This window comes from Taeniopygia guttata, chromosome 10, assembly GCF_048771995.1.
Source record: "Taeniopygia guttata chromosome 10, bTaeGut7.mat, whole genome shotgun sequence".
Lineage (NCBI taxonomy): Eukaryota > Metazoa > Chordata > Aves > Passeriformes > Estrildidae > Taeniopygia > Taeniopygia guttata.
The window spans coordinates 3,609,348-3,625,323 of NC_133035.1; the positions used below are offsets into that span (position 1 = coordinate 3,609,348).

General features: G+C 50.2%; 1 protein-coding gene across 8 annotated transcripts in view; it reads left to right on the plus strand.

The window, feature by feature from the left end:
- Nucleotides 1–354: 354 nt before the first annotated feature.
- Nucleotides 355–15,976, plus strand: part of CPEB1 (cytoplasmic polyadenylation element binding protein 1) — a 42,019-nt gene continuing 26,397 nt past the window's right edge. For 6 of the 8 annotated variants that reach the window (XM_030281801.4, XM_030281802.4, XM_030281805.4 and 3 more), the window contains exons 1-2: nt 355–480; nt 9,682–9,859. In XM_030281801.4, the coding sequence (XP_030137661.4) occupies nt 421–480; nt 9,682–9,859 (238 nt within the window). In that variant the 5' untranslated portion in view covers nt 355–420. Of the gene's footprint in view, nt 481–4,048; nt 4,134–9,681; nt 9,860–15,976 lie in introns of those variants that run through there. The other 2 variants (XM_030281807.4, XM_030281808.4) reach the window with 2 other exon arrangements.

The window sequence follows — 15,976 nt, forward strand, 5'->3', positions numbered from 1 at the left end:
CTTAGGTGGCTGGAAACATGCAGAGTGTCCCAGGGGTGGATGGCTGCTGGGCCCTGGAGAAAACCTGGCACATGGTGTTGGGGTGAACCCCCCAGGGCAGGAGATGCTCATCTGGACCAGGGAGGAGTCTTGGGAGGGTTCCAGCTATTTATTCAAGGCAGAATTGCTCATGCTTCGACCGCAGAAATACCTGCTACGTCAGGGCTGGGTCTGTTCTGCAGTGTCACTGGAGGGATTCCTAGGGCCAGCTCTGGGAGGCGTTTCATCTCCAAACTGGGATTACAAAAAAAGAAGGAAATCTGACTCTTTATTAAGATCTCTCCTCCCAGCACAGGCTGGGTGGGATTTCAGTGAGCACTGGCTCTCTCCATCCAAAGCTGCAGCTCAGCACAGAGCCAGGCCCAGCACCAGAGGCAGAGGATGAGCAAAGGACGTGCAGGAAGGTCTGAATCCCGAACCGCCTCCGCTGCCACAAAAAGGGTGAGGGGCTTTCTGCTTTTTCCGGGTAAGAGATGAAAAAAACCCTTTGTGTTTTCTGATGGGTGAGGAATCCCTGGCTGGAGCAGCAGCACCAACCACTGGGTGTCAAGTGCTTGTTCAATAGGGAAAAAGCCTATTCCCATAAGGACAGGGGCTGGAGACGCAGCTGCCTCACAGGGAGCCACAATGATGCCACCATAGGGAGGCTGATTTAACCCTTGGGATCCTATCCCTTCATGGGCTCAGTGAGTGCCACAGCCTGTATGTGGAGAAATGCCAGTGCACTGAGGCTGCCCTTGAAGACATCCCTTTAACCCCCTGGGGGTCCAATTCCCTCACGGGGGGCTCGGTGAGCACCACAGCCTGTATGTGGGAGCTGCCAGCACTGAGATGTCCCTGGAGGGAGGCTGCAGCCAGGCATCACAGTGCCATCACTCCATTCTCCTTAGGGGGACTGATTTAAGCCCTTGGGAGTCTCATTCTCCCATGAGGAGCCCAAAGAGTGCTAAGCCTGTGTGTGGAGAGCTGCTGGAGCCAAAGGGGCTCTGGAAGGGCTAAAGCCAGGTACCACAGCACTGTCATCACCCCATTTTTCTTGGGGAACCCATTTTAACCCCTTTGGGTCCCATTCTACTCAGAGGGGGTTCAGTGAACACTGGGCCCGTGTGTGGAAAGTGACTGTCACTGCAGTGGGCCCACGGATTCTGAAGCTGAGAGCCACAGCACTGCCACCATTTCAGTACCTCAGAGGAGCTGATTTACGTCCTTGGGGCACGACTTTAGCCCTTGGGGATCCCATTCCCCTCAGAGTGGGCTTAGTGAGCACCACAGCCCGTGTGTGGGAGCTGACAGCACTGAGGTGTCCCTATGAAGGCTCCAGATGGACACTGCAGTGCCACCACCATGCCATTCCACTCAAAGGGGCTCACTTAACCCCTCTGGGGTCCCATTCCCTCATGGGATGCTCAATGAGTGCTACAGCCAGAGAGTGGAGAGCTACAGGCACTGAGATGTCCCCTGAAGAGCTCCATCCAGATACCACAGTGCCATCATCCCATTCCCCTTAGAGGGGCTCTTTTAACCCCTTGGGGGTCCCATCCCTTCACAGGGGTCACAGTGAATGCCACAGCTCATCTGTACGAGCTGCCAACGCTGAGGCTACCCTTGGGGAACCCCTTTTTTACTTTTTTAGTCATGAGATGTCCCATCCCCTCAGAGGGGGCTCAGTGAGTGCCACAACCTGTGTGTGGAGAGATGCTGATGCTGAGGTGCCTCTGGGGGGCTTCAGATGGGCACTGCCACCAATATATTGCCCTCATGGGGGGGCTCATTTGAGAGCCCTTTGGGGGTCTCATCTGTCAGAAGAAGCACAGCCCAAGCATGGAATGCTGCTAGCACTAAAGCATCTTCAGAAGGGCCCCAGCCAGGCAGTGCCACCATTGCATTCCCTTTGGAAGGACTGATTTAAGCCCTTGGAGGTTCCATCCCCTGACGAGGGGCTCAGTGAGCATCATAACCCGTGTGTGGGAATTGCCAGCACTGAGGCTGGTCTTGGGGAATCCCATTCCCCTTGACAGGAAACATGTGTGCTCATGTATTTACAAACAATTCCATGGGTGAGGGAATGGGTTTGAAAGTGTTTGAAATGGTTCCTAATGTCCCTACCAAATTCAAGCCGCAGGTTTGTTAGAGAAACCAGACAGTTTAACTCCCGAAACACACAAAGGGCCTATACAAGCCTGAGTTTCTGAACTTTGGGGGAAAATAATGTGTTTAAAGGAGGAATATGTGGTAGGCAGTTCAGGAAGGCTGTACCTTCCGAGTACCCCACTTGATGGGGAAAGGAAGAGGGCAATATGCAGCCGGGAGTTTAGGGTAAAAGGAGGCTGCACCCTCTGAAACCGAGAGAGAGAGAGAAAACCCCATGGATATATGCCCCAGTGGAAAATCTCTCCCTTTATTTAAATAAAGTAGCAGGACTCCTCTGTCTCCTTTACAGACACTGACTTTTCAGAATGTGATTTCCTGCACATCTTCACAGGGCACTTGGTGAGCACCCAGCCTGTGTTGTCAGTGGCCCCAGAGGTGCAAAGAGTTAGAACTGCAACCATCTCAGACCACTCAGAGGGGCTGATTTAAGTCCTGCTATAAATGAAAATTAGTCTAGCTAAATTAAAAATGAAATAATAAAAAAATTATTTAGGATTGAATTTTTTTTGAGCTAGCCACAAGGAAAAGGACAGCACCAAGCCCGCAATCGGCGTGACAGGAAGGACGCCTCTCAGCAGAGGTTTTTCTGGACACACACACTACTTTTTTGGACTTTGTAGCTCTTACAGGAAATTTTCTGCCTGAGGTTAGGATTTCGGCAATCCACTATTCAGAGTCCCACATATTCATAAAGTTCTTTTCTCCTAGCCGAGGTTAAACAATCTAAGTGTAAACAATTTTTCCTAATAGTTACGAAAACCGCAGCATTCAGATGTATCAGCCCAGAAGACTCAGGTGATCACAATCTTAAGTCGTTACTAAGATAATCAGCTCCCAAATACTCTAATATCGCTCTTTAAAACAGCCCATCTCCAGACTAGCCATATATATTAAATTATAAATAAAGCATTATCCAAAAAACCCCAGCTCTAGTGTAACTAAATATATACAGAGAGCAGCTCACAGTGCTAGTGTATATATTTTATAATAACTAAATATTATATATGCCAAATCATATTTCCCTTAATTCAATACAATATTTCATTGGCGCAAATTATAATCATACATAACAGTTCTTAACTCCTGTCATTGGCCCTTGGGGTCCCGCTCCCCTTATAGGAACACGGTGTGTTGCCAGTGCTGAGATGTCCCCGAGGGGCTCCAGCTGGGCACTGCCACCACCATCCCACTCCCCTCAGAGCCTTAGAGGGGCTGACTTAACCCCTCAGGAGTCCCATTCCCTCATGGGGAGTTCAGGGAGCACCACATTCCGTGAGTGGAGAGTTTCTGGCACTGAGGTGTCCCCGAGGGGCTACAGCTGGGCACCACAGTGCCACCGCCACCCCATTCCACTAAGGGGCTGATTTAACCGCTATGGGCTTCCATACCCGCTGAGGGGGCCGAGTGAGTACCACAGCCCATGCGTGAAGAAATGATGACACTAGGCCTGCCCTTGCGGACCTCCATTTAACGCTTAGGGGATCCCATTCCCCTCACGGCGGGGGCACAAGGAGTGCCACATCCTGCGCGTGGCAGCTGCCAGCGCTGAGCCGTACCTGGGAAGGAAGGTGGCTGAAGCCGGACAGCGTCGCGGCCGCATCCCTCGGAGGCGCTGCCTGAATCCCACGCGTGACCGACCCCACGTTAGCCCGGGGCGCTCCGTCCCCTCACGGCGCCCGGGCCGAGGAGGCTCCGCGGGGCTGCGGCGGGAACCGCCACGCGGCCGGCGCGTGCTGCGCGCATGCGCCGCGGCCCCGCCCCTCAGCGGCGCCCCCGCCCCGCCCTGCCCGCCCTCACCCTCACCCCCGGCCCGGCCCGGCCCATAAAAGCCGCGGGTCGGGCAGGGGGCAGCGCCGCTCCCGGTGTCCTCGGTGCCCTCTCCGCTTGTCCGTGCTGCGCTCCGGGACCGCCCGCCCGCAGTGCTGCCCATGGCCTTCCCGCCGGTAAGTGCGAGCATGTGCCGCCTGGCGAGGCCGCCCCGCCACGTGGTTCCCCGCCGTGGTGCTGCTGCGGGTGGCGTTCCCGCCCGCTTCACCCGTGTGAGAGCGGATGGGAGCGCCGAACCTTGGATGGTATTCCCCTGCTCCTGTCAGAGCGCTGCTATGGGATCCCTGTTCCCTTTGGGCTGGCCTCGAGGGGTTCGTGCTGCTGAGGTAGCCCCGGGAGCAGAGGGTGTGACCGACCGACCGACCCTGCCTGCAGGGAAGCGCCGCAGGAGCCCAGATCCCAGCCTAGCGACCCACTGTCCCACCCTTCCCGGGGCTTTAGGGGGATGAAGCTGGGCTGCAGGTGCTGAGTTCAGCACGTGCCATAGTGAGCATCTTTTGGCTAGAGTGGGCACTTGTACTCATGCAAGTGGTATTTTTACCCACTTCTAAACTGCCTTTTTTTTAGTGTATAAGGTGACCAAAGGTGCTGTTTTATTTGTAAGCCATATGCTGAAAGCTCCTTTTAGTGTCTGGCTGGGTGACACAGGAGATTTGGTTCATAACTGAGTATAGACAAAGGTGAGGCTTATAAGTGAGACAAGTCTGCTGAAAAACAAGTTCTTTTTTTTTTACCCTTCGTTATTCCCCAGCTGAAGCCAATTAATGCTCATTACTGGTGCCTGTTACGGGCTAACAAGGTATGCTGGCACCTGGAGTGCTGATGAGGGACTTCAGGTACAGCTGTGCACAGGGTGGGAGCTGGGCTCAGGGAAGAGCTCCAGGATCCCGTTACTTTGCTGCAGTTTATCTCAACTGGAACAGTCTCCCTAAACCAATTAAACCCTTATTCAGCTTTGACAGTCTGCTGCAATAGTGAACTGTGGGTATTGCTCTTGTACAAAGCTGCTTGTGAGTGTTGGTTTCAGAAAACATACCAAAAAATAGCTGCCTTGATGGCGAAGTGCCCTTTAAAAAGGGGGATTTTGGCAAAACTGGTGTTGTTCTGAAGTCAGTGCTCACCTGTGAATTAAGACCAGTCTTAATTCAAATCAGGTGTGTTCAAGATGTCTATGCTCACTAAACCCCAGGACAGCTGTTTGTCATTAGCCTTGCTGATGGTGGGAGAGCTGGTGCAGCCTTGTCTAACACTTTCTGGGATGAGCTGGGGGTGGGAGAGTGTTGCCTGGTGGAAACAGTTACACCAATGTCCTGTTTTGCCCTGGTGTAGCTGACTTCAATTTGGGAAGCAAAATATACCAACAAAAAAAGATTTTCTGAGCTCCCTTTCATTGAAGTATGAAACCATCTTGGCTTGGTTATGTTGACATGGGTACCATTTTAATAGCATCTTAAATTTTGCCTTGGGATTGAAGGCCCTCTTGGCTGTAGCTACAGCTCCAAGAACCCCTCTGGGCATCAGCATGGTGCTGCCTAGGTGAGATTTCTATGGAAGATGTAAAAAGCAAAGGCTGGATTGTAGCTGAGGTGGATGAGCCTTGCCTGCTGCACAGCATCCCCAGGATCTGATGCACATCTTGGCCATACTGGCAGCCAAGCTGTGTTTAATGACTTCCCTGAGGATTAGGCTATCCTAATCCTTTGGTAGTGCTGTTGTGATGCTGCAGGTTTTGCTTAGCCCTGGGATTTCATTATCTCTAGGTTTCCTGCAGGTGTGTGTACCTCAGTGCTGTGGAGGTTCCTCATTTCCACTTGCCTTGGACAACTTTGGGGTGTTTTGCTGCACAGGTGTGTGTTGTACCACTGAATGCTGCTGGTTGTGCCTGGACTGGGCCCTCCTGCAGGTAAAGTCAGCAGGCTATGGGGTCTGCTTGGGGCTGGTGGGATAGGAACTCCAGGGACCTGTCAGCTTCCTGACACACAGCAGGAGAACAAGAGCTCTCTGCCATGGTGGTAAGGCTTGCTGATGCTCTGTTACTCTGCAGGAGGGGTACTCCTCCCTGTTTCTTGCACTCCTTTTCTCAATTCCGTGTGTTTGTTTGGGTTGCAAGAGGGGTCTGGAGCCTTTCAGTACCCTCCTTGAAACCTCAGTGTTCTGGGGTGAATTTTCCTGCTTGGAAGTTCTTAGTTGAGTCAGGATGGACTGCCCTCCTGCCTGAGCTTCATCTTGCTGTGTCTGTGTATGATGCCACTTGGGTCTGTGTTTCTGACTCCAATGACTTAGCCTACAATCTCAGGATCTTTTGCTCTGTGACACTATGGGCCTGCTGCAGGGAACTGTTCTTCTCCTTTGGTTGTTATCCAGGGGCTTCTGTAGGAACTTTCAGCTTTCCAAGAGACTGTCTTACCAGGTGTTAAGAAGCAGTGTTTGGACTCCTGGTGACTTTAAAGCATCTGTCAGCTGGATCAGCTTCTCCATTGACTTGTTTGTCCCCTGATAAAACTGTGTTTGTGCCTCTGGATTGGGACTGTGAGGTATAGCAGGATGGAATGGCTGAGAATGGCTGTTGGGTCTCTGGTTACACCCCAGGTTGTTTCCTATGGCACCAGGAGAACCCACTAGTGCTGCTGGATTGGTGCCTCTGGAAGCAGAGAGGATCTGTAGTTTGTAGCTGAAGTGTGAAGGCTTCTAGGGAAGCCTGGAGAGGCAGTGTGTTGAATTTGCCAAATCCTTCCAGGTGGGGCAGGGAAAGTGAATCCTACCTGGGCTCTGGAGTGCTGTGTTGCTTGTCTGGGCTGGGGATGATAGAGCAGCACCAGCTCTGGGTGGTGTTTCCCTGGCTTTGGAGCTGACTCTGAGATGGAAGCTCCTGGGTGGATTCTCCAGTTTGCAAACTCCTTCCACCTTCCTCTCCAGGCTTTTGGGGGTGGTTTAGGCTCTGAGTGCGCTGGAGACCTGCAGAGCTCTTCTCAAAGGAGTATCTTATTTTCCGGTTGTGGGAGGGGAGGGTGTGCTACGAGCTCCTTCCTACAAGGGGTTGCAGTGCTGCAAAGTCCCCCCTACCCTGTGTCCAGGATGATGGCAGTATCCCAAGGATATCCTTGACAGTCTAGGGTTAAAAGGGGGTTTTTGTGAAAGGCTTGTTTGTGTTCTCGTTGGTTTAGGCTCCTGTTTGGAGCAGGACTGGTGCTGCCAGTTGTGGAGGCTAAGTGACAAGGAACGGGTGGGGCGTTCAGCTGGCTGCTCCGGGTTATTTTGTCTCGCTGGTACAGACTCCTAGGGAAAAGCTTTGCTTCCTGCTGGAAGTGGTTCTTTTACAGGAACAAGAGTAGAATGCAGAGCTTCATGCTTGTGCCAAGGCATCCTGATGCGGCACTCCTTTTTATTAAAGATGACTGGCACTACTTGTGTAATTTGAGTTTCTCTACTCCAGCTGCTCTTTATAAAGACGACTTAAAGCGCACTCTGCCTCTTCTCTCAGCCTTCAGCTCGCTTTTAGCCTTACCTGTTTCACTCTTGTGTTACCTTGTTTGGCGGTGGACTCTGATGTGTTCATGTTCTCTGTGTTCATGTATTTACAAGCAATTCCATGGGTGAAGGTATGGGTATAATGCCTTTTAAATGGATCTTAATGTCTCTACCAACTTCAAGCCGCAGGTTTGTTAGAGAAACCAGACAGTTTAACTTATGAAACGGACAAGCTCCGTCTGGGTTTCTGAACTCTGGGGGTAAAGTGATGTGTTTAAAGGGGGGGATGTGCGGTATTCCATGGAGGCGGTTGGGGAAGGCTCTACCTTCCGAGTACCTCAGCTGGTGGGGAAAGGAAGAGAGCAACGTGTAGCCGGGAGTTTAGGGTAAAAGGAGGCTGCGCTCTCCGAAACTGAGAGGTAGAAAAAACCCCATGGGTGTATGCCCCAGTGGAAAATCTCTCCCTTTATTCAAATAAAGTTGCAGGACTCCTCTGTCTCCTTTATGGACACTGGCTTTTCATAGCGTGACTTTCTGCACAGCTCTGAGCATTTCAATAGCCAAAGATCCCGGCCCTCGGCGCTGAAGAAATGCTAATAGTCCTAACCGGGCTGGAGTTCTCCAGGAATTGTTCAGGTCCCGCTTGAAGGCACGGTGCGAGTTGACCGTTTAGTGGCTTATTCCTGCTGCTTCCGGGACTGGGTTTCCTTTGCTTTTTACCTGTGAGGTGGGTAGTTGGATAAAAGGATGACACTGTGCACGTCTAATGAGGGGGTGGGGGGTGGAATGTAAGTACCTGACTGGGCTGGGCTAATAGAATAGTCCCGTCTCCAGGTGAAGTTCAGTTTACACAAGCCTCCTTGAACGATCCGCAAGGGGTCATTTGAAAGTAAAACCACCTCGGTGCTTCAGACTTGTTTGCGAGTGAAGCAGAACCGGAGGTAAGTGAGGCCTGAAACTTGCGGAAGCACATCCAAGAGGTGCCTGTACTGTCTTCTTGAGAAGTACAAGCGGCCCCATTTAGAGCTTTGGTGTGTATTGGAGCAGCAGGGGCTCGTTTGCCAGACTTGATGCTCTTCAGTTCTTTGCATTTGAGTTTAGTTTGATTTAATGGCCAGTATTCTGCTCCGGAGTCCAGGACTGGTGGAGTTGTGCCTCCCTGCTCCTGTCTTTAAAGCAGGTCTGAGTTGCCAGCGGTACCGATTGCTCAGCGTGTTGGGGAGCAGAGTCCTGCAGTGGCTTTCGGGTGGTGGGTGGACCTGTTCTCGGTCTCAAAACGCTGGTAGCAATGAAGCTTAGCAGCTTCTAAGTTGTCAGAGGCTCGGATGTGGTGCAGCTGCTCCCGAAGAAACCTGTATGTCGGTGGCTTGTGAATAGAGCTGGGGAAGCCGCTGCTCTTCGGATCGGCACAAGGGTGTGGGTGGGGTTTGATGTGTCTCAGGCAGAAGCTTTACAAGAGGTGATCCTTTTCTAGGATGGTTACAAAACCTTGATGCTGGTGGATTTGTGCCCGTGGACGGTTGTGCTAAAGCAGAGATGGTTTGGGGTGCTACCTTTGTGGTCAGGAGCTGCTGCCTGAAGGGGAGATCAGGATTTTATCTTCTGCCTTTCCTCAGGATTTGGGGTGTTTGATTAGCTGGAGAGCAGTGTTGTTTGGGTTTTTTTCTGCAAACCTGAAGTAATTGCTGCTGACTTGGATCATTGCATGATACTGTTTGGAACTCCAAAATGGGTAGTGATGTGAGCCTTGCGCTCCTCTGCAATGCATAAGAGGAGCTGCTGTGGTTCCTTGTGGTGTCTGCCTGGACCATGAGCATCCTGCGAGTCCCTTGGTGTGAGGAGACTGCTGTTTTTGGGGTAGAAGGTGTGTGCCCTCATTAATCAGATCTCTGCTGGTGTTGTGATGGGCTGGAGAAAAACAGCAGGGAGCTGTGTTCACAACCCAGCTGGTTTGCTGTGGCTGTCAGCATGAAGTCCATCCCTGGTCCCTGTGTGTGATGGGCAGTCTGCTCCAGTGTGCTATGCTGACAAATTGCTGACCTGTTTGCTTAACTGCTTCTTTAATGCCAAGAACTGGGTTTGAGTGTTGCTAAGACGAAAGCTAATGTGAATATTGGAGGCAGTCCAGGCTTTCCACAATGTGTTGAAAGCTGAGTACTTGCCTATTTGACACACATACTGGTTCTTTTTTACCAGAAAGAAGATCCTGTGAGGAGCATAAAAGACTGCTGGGATAGCCCGAATGCCCCTGCACTTTCCACTTGCAGCAATGCGGATATATTCCGCCAAATAAATGCCATGTTGGACAACTCTCTGGATTTCAGTGGAGTCTGCACCACGCCTGTCACAAAAAGCAAATGTGACATCCTGCCAGGTGATGGAGGGGGGCTGTTGGAGTGGGGAGGCACTTGGTGGGACCTGGTGAGCAGATGGTGGTGGTGGTGGTAATCCTCAGTGGTGTGGGTGTTGGCATGCTTGGTACCCAGGGGGTTCTTTGCTTGTGTACCTGAAATGAGTAATCTGTGTATTCCCTGGCAGCGTGGGGGGTGCCTGGGAAGGCTTGCTTGCCTCCCTGTGGGTCATTGTGGGCACGATGTGAGCGCTCCCTGCCTGACCTGCCAATTCCTGGTGGGAATTCCTCCAGCAGACTCCTTTAGTCTGCCTCTCCTGGAGGCAGGATTCATCTACTCTCAAGGTTAGCAAGGCTGAGTTGCTGCATACATTGAAATTGCAAAAGAATTTTGAAAAACTGTATTTGCCACAGGTCAGTTGACACGCATGTAAGAGCACAGGTAGGTGCAGACTTCCCTGCAAAGCAAGCTTGGTGTGATGAAATCAGTACTGCAAGCTTCTGTTTCCTCCAGGCTGAGGGGAGTGGACCTGTTCTTCTGCTGCCTCAAGAAAGAAGTTGTGTGCCAGAGCAGACAGTGTTTGGTCTGGTCTTATTTTTATCCAGCTGAAGGACATGCTTTTGTCCCTTTGCAGCAGCCCAGGTTTGCCAATAAATGTATCTGTACCTGATACTCTGAGCAGCAATGCTTGTGCCAGGATTTGGACACTTGAAAGGGGTTGCTCTTGCCTCTCCAGCCTCTGAATTATAGGGTCAATAAACACTTCAGCCATCATTGGAAACAAACTGGCCCCTCAGGATAGGTCTCAAAGCAAAGTGGGACGTAAAGAGCTGAACGTCCCCAGCTGATGACCTTGCAGGGTTCCCTGGGCAGAGCAGGTTTCACTGCAGCTATGTGGAGACAGGGTTGCCTTGGCCTCATGGGTAATCTGGGGTTTAATCAAATGGGTGTGGAAAAAAGCTCTAAATGAGTATCTGTGCACCGTGTGGGTCTGTTTGATGCCTGTGCGGTGCAACTTTGTTTTGGGCTAATGAAATGACTGCCAGCAGATGACTTCCAGTGCAGCCTAATCTCCTGAGTATTTGAAGATTTATCAGTGTGGACCTGGGCTGATCTGGGCATGTGATCCCATGCTGGCACTGCAGAAATACCAGAGGAAGGAAATGGCTTGCTTTGAGGCCTGGATCCATGGCCAGCATTGCTTGAAACCTGTCTGGTAAAGTGGCATTGGAGGCTATGCTGGCTACTCCTGAGCAATGGTGTAGTGAATATTAACCAGTTCAGGTTAGTGGTGCATTTGTAGATATTTGCTGCTGTGCTGGTTTGGTGGTGGCTTTTTTTTTTTTTTTTTTGATCCCCTAGCACAGTAGTAGCTGGTGCTGTATCTTCTGATCTGGATGCACTGGAAGCATAAAAGAGAAATAAATGTAATACTTTTCTCTCCTTGCGGTGGGTTCATGGAAGAGTTGTTTCTGGCTTTCTTGTTCAAATCTTTGCTATAGCCCTTCCTACTCCATTTGGAATGGGAGTATTTCAGGGATTCTTAGAACATGTTGATGGTATTTCCTGACTGAGTTTCAGCTTGCCAAAGTTAACCTGGCTTATAAAGGAGATGTCTCTGCCTGCTAGAGGAGAGTGATCATGTGAAGGTGTGGGTTAGTTCTGGTTTTGTGTCTGAGCTTAAGAGGTGGTGCAGCAATTTTAAATTGCAGTGCTTGACTTTGCAGTATTTGACTTTGAAGACTCTTCTGTGAGGGATGGGTCTGTTTGCCTGTCACTGGAGTAGGAATTCTTACTGACCTGCTGCTTGCAAATCTCTGCATTTTCTGTCATTTACTCTGGTTTTCCTAGGGATGTCTGGAGCAGAGTGTCTTGCTGGCAATGCCTTGTCTGGAAACTTTTGAGCTTCCCAGTGGTGTTAAACTGCTTGTTTCAGGTGATAAATCCTGTGGAAAACCTCTCATAGGGCAAGTACACTGACAGGTGTAAAAAAAGAGCGCCTTCCTCTTGCAAATGTTATTTTTGCTGCAGGGAAGCCAAAGTTGTGCTTTGGGGACACCCTAAGCAGCTTTTTTTTTTCCTGCTCTGGCAGCCGAAGGCCAGTCTCACCAGTGAGTGCTGGGGACCAGGGTGGGGCCTTGCTCATCAGTAGTTTCCCAGACCCAGGAGGGTTTTAGCTTGTGGCAAATGCCCTGTATAGTGACACAAATGCTTATGATGTTGTGAGGAAAGAATGCCTCACTTCCCAAAGGATACTGGGCCTTGCTGAGGTGGGCTAGAGGAGGGCTGCCTTGGGCCAATGGAAATGTGAAGGTACTGATAAGAGAAAACCTGGGCTGGCAGCTACCAGCTGTAAATTCGTGGATGAGTCAGCATCTGCCAAAGTGTTGGCAGCTCAGAGTTACTGGTCTTGCAGTCTCAGCCTTGTTTCCTTAATGTTGGAGCTGGGTCCTCTGGGTAGGTAAGGAGGGCCTGAATGCAGCAGCTCTGCAAGCTTTGTCCTGTCTTTGGAACTGCAAAGTGCAGGAGCTGCTCCTAATGTTTGATAGGTTACTAATGAGAGTTCTCAATGAAAAATCTGGTGGTGTCAGTAACAATGTGAATCCTGGGGTATCTATGATCTGTAAATGAGAGAGTTAGTTTGACACCTGGATTCTAGCCTGGATTGTGCAGAAATTCACACCTGATGAGGTGATAATTCACACCTGGTAAGGTGAGCAGCTGATTGCTAAAATGCAGAATATAGTGTGGGTACCTGGGCAGGTGGTTAAGCCTGGAATAAGTTGTTGGAGCTGTTTGCCTTGCCATTGAGTGAACTTCTGGGTAGGTGATCAATGGAGCAGAGACCCTTCAGCTCATGTGGTGTTTTGTCATTGCTCCAAGTCAAGTAACTTCTGAAGAATCCTGAGTCTGTGCTTGCTTTTACTTTTTGTGGGAACAACTGTATTTAGACTAGATTATCATGAGACTCCTTGATTGGGCAGTCCTGATGAGTCAGGAGATCCACCATGAATGTGGTAGCTGTAACAGGTGAAAGGACTGTCTTTTTACAGCTTAAACTCTTTTAATAGCAGAGCTTGGGGGAGAGACTTTATTCCAGCAGTAAAGGCTTGGGCTTTATTCATGGTCCCTCAAGCTTTTCAGTTGTCATCTTCAGGTCAAACTAAATTTATCCTGGCTTGGACTTGCGTTGAAGAAGCCCCTTTGAGTACTAAGAGGATTACACGTGGTGGAGAAGAGATGGCAGCAGTTCATGACCTTTCACTAATGCTATTGGGGAAGCACGTGTGGAGACACTTTCCTGGGCTGACAGTGAGGCCGTGCTGGGATCAGTGCAGCCTGAGCAATGTGAGAGGACAGGCTGATTCAGCACTCCTGGATCCACGCAGTCAGTGTTATCCCCTTCTGGGCATAGCTGGGACTGCTGCTGCCGGTTCAGCGTGTCACACCTAAAGTTGGACGTTTGTAAAGATCAGTTTGCAGCTGATGATAATCCTTGGTGAACTCGGTTGCCTTGTTAAAGCCAGCTGTGTTGGGATGCCTGGGCTGAGCACCCTGCCAAGGTTTGTGTGGAGCTCTCCGGGCAGAGGTCTCACCGGGGTTCTCTCCCAAACTGTGGGGAGAGCTGTCATTGTAGAACCTGTCTGGTGGCTTCTGGGACAGGGTCATGGTGCTTCACAACTGTCACATATCCAGCTGCCTCACTGCTCTCTGGGGAAAGGCAGAACCTCCTCAGTGCAGACCTTAACCTAGTGGCTTTTTGTGTGGTGCTGGAGATGGGAGAGACAGTGTGGCCTTGACAGAGGCAGGAGGCAGCATCTCCTGACGGCGCTGCTGGAACAGCTGCCTGTCCTTGAGCAGCTGCTGCACAAGGAATGTGATTTTAAAGCTGTTGCATATGTTTATCACCTCTCTGAATTAGAACGTGGGCAAGGCCAGTTTCTTAACTGGCTGCTGGTTTGTTTGCCAGGCTTTAAAGCTGGGCCTTGCTGGATGGAAGGTGCTGCTACATACACCAGCTTTTGAAACTGTAGGCACAGCTTCTATCTTTAGTAGAACTGGGAGTAAAGTTCCCACGGGAGCTCTTGTATACCTGTTGCTGGTTTCAGCTGAAGGCAGTGCTTTGTTTAAAAGGAATTTTGAAGACATGTAGGTACCCCAAATGTCCCAGCAACATTGATCTCTCATTCATTAAGTTCTGCTCATTTAACAGTAACAAAGCAGCCATTATTTTGCTCTAACTTGACAGTCCATTGTGTGAAGAAAAGGGAGATGCTTAAATGACTTTTCTTCGGCTAGAAGAGGCTCCAGGTGCCAAGTTCAGTGTTCAAAGGCTGTTAGTTGTGGCCCATCAGGCTTTAATGACTCTGTGGCTGCTTTATTTAAGGAAAACTGAAGGACAAATGCAAACCCAGACTAGCTGATGACTAAATTGGCTTCCTGTTTGCTCTTAACTGCAGTCAATTAATGACCTATCACTTGTTTAGTCGTCCAAAAAGTGTGTCTGATATTGTAATGTAAATTCCTTTGCTCTTCTGTGCCTTGCAGCCCCAAGGAAACATTCCAGACAGCACTGGGTGGCTGGATGCAGCTGACCTGATATATATGGTCTTGAATGGGGGGCAAAATGCTCTAGGATGCCGAGACCCAAAAGGTAGCTCTGCTTACCTGGAGGTACTGAGGCAGAGTAAGGCTTTTAGCAGGAGCTCACATGAAGCTGGCAGAACCATTCTGCCTGCCCCAGAGAAATGCTGGATGCCACATACTCATCCAGAATAGGGAAATTCTACACCTATGCCTCAGAAAAAGAGCATACTTACTTACCTTGGTCTTGTTGGCATTTGGATTTGAAGTGTCACGTTGCCAGGTCTTTGCCTACACAATCATGATGCTTCTCTCTACTGGAAAGTGGCTGTAGTAATTGGTTTGTGTATCAGATATGCGTATGGAAGCAGGTCAGTGTTCTGCAGAGCAGGGACTTGGCCTAGGGCTGTTGTATTTTGCCGGGTCAGAGATTGGTGGTGTTCCTGAAGATCCAGCATTTATATGATTTGTACTGAGCTCTGCAGCTGAGGTTTTTGGTGCTGTAATTCTGTGACAGTCTCTGTTACTCTTGGAAGGGGGAGGTAGAGCAGAAAGACTGTTACAGTGCCTCTTCCTTGGTTTCTGAAGTAGCTGTTTGCCAGCTGCTCCAGTGTTTGTGGTTATGGAATAAGGCAGCCTCCATCTGGCTGTGAAACAGGTCATGCAGCAGCAAGTGTCTCCACTTCAGGAACTTTTCAGATTACAGGGGAGATGCTTAGTTGTGTTTCAGAAAAACCTCTTGTAACTAGTAGGTTTATGCTGAGCAAGTGCTTTTCTAAGTCCCTGATGATCTCCACTGCACTTTGGGAATACAAATGGCTCATCTGACAGCTTTCACTTGGATATTTGTCTTGTGTGCAGAAGGCATTTGAGAGGCTTAATTTTCAGGGATGCAATTCCCAGCCTTTACTGTTGGAGGTGCAGAGAAGTGTGAACGGCAAAGCAATGCTGCTGCTGGCTGCTGCCTTCCTGTTTGTCTTCTAAAGGCTTCTCCCCCTGTCTCTGGCTTCTCCAGATTTGGTTTGGAAGTTCAGCCTTGGTCAGAGCTGTAGCCCATGGGGTGAATCTGGTTTTGTCAGGTAAGAGAATTTATAGCTAAGCTGGGCTTATCATTCTGCTGCCTTCAATGCTTGGGGCCCATTCAAGGAGGGGTTTCATCTGTATTCAGGCTCTCGTGGAAACCAGCATGTGGGGGCAAAGGGAGAGTTGTCTTGGCTGTGGAGGAGGTAGGAATGGGATCTGACTTGGTTCATGTTTGCTTAACCATTCTGAGAAAACCCAGAAGAAAACTTTGCTATATTGTTAGCTGGCCTTCCCAGATCTGCAAGGCTCAACTACCTGAACACCTTTGTTCTAGGTTGAAGCACCACCTTTCCAGTCTGATGGCACAGAGATGCTGCTGCTATGGGTTGGGAACTGAGTCATGCTTCCTGCTCCTCCTGCTCCCTTAACCCACAACCTGCCTGTGGATCCCAGCTTCTGCTGCCAGGCCCTGTGGATCCTTCCCACACAGGCTTAGGCTGTAATTTCCTAAATATTTTCTTGTTTGAAGTGCC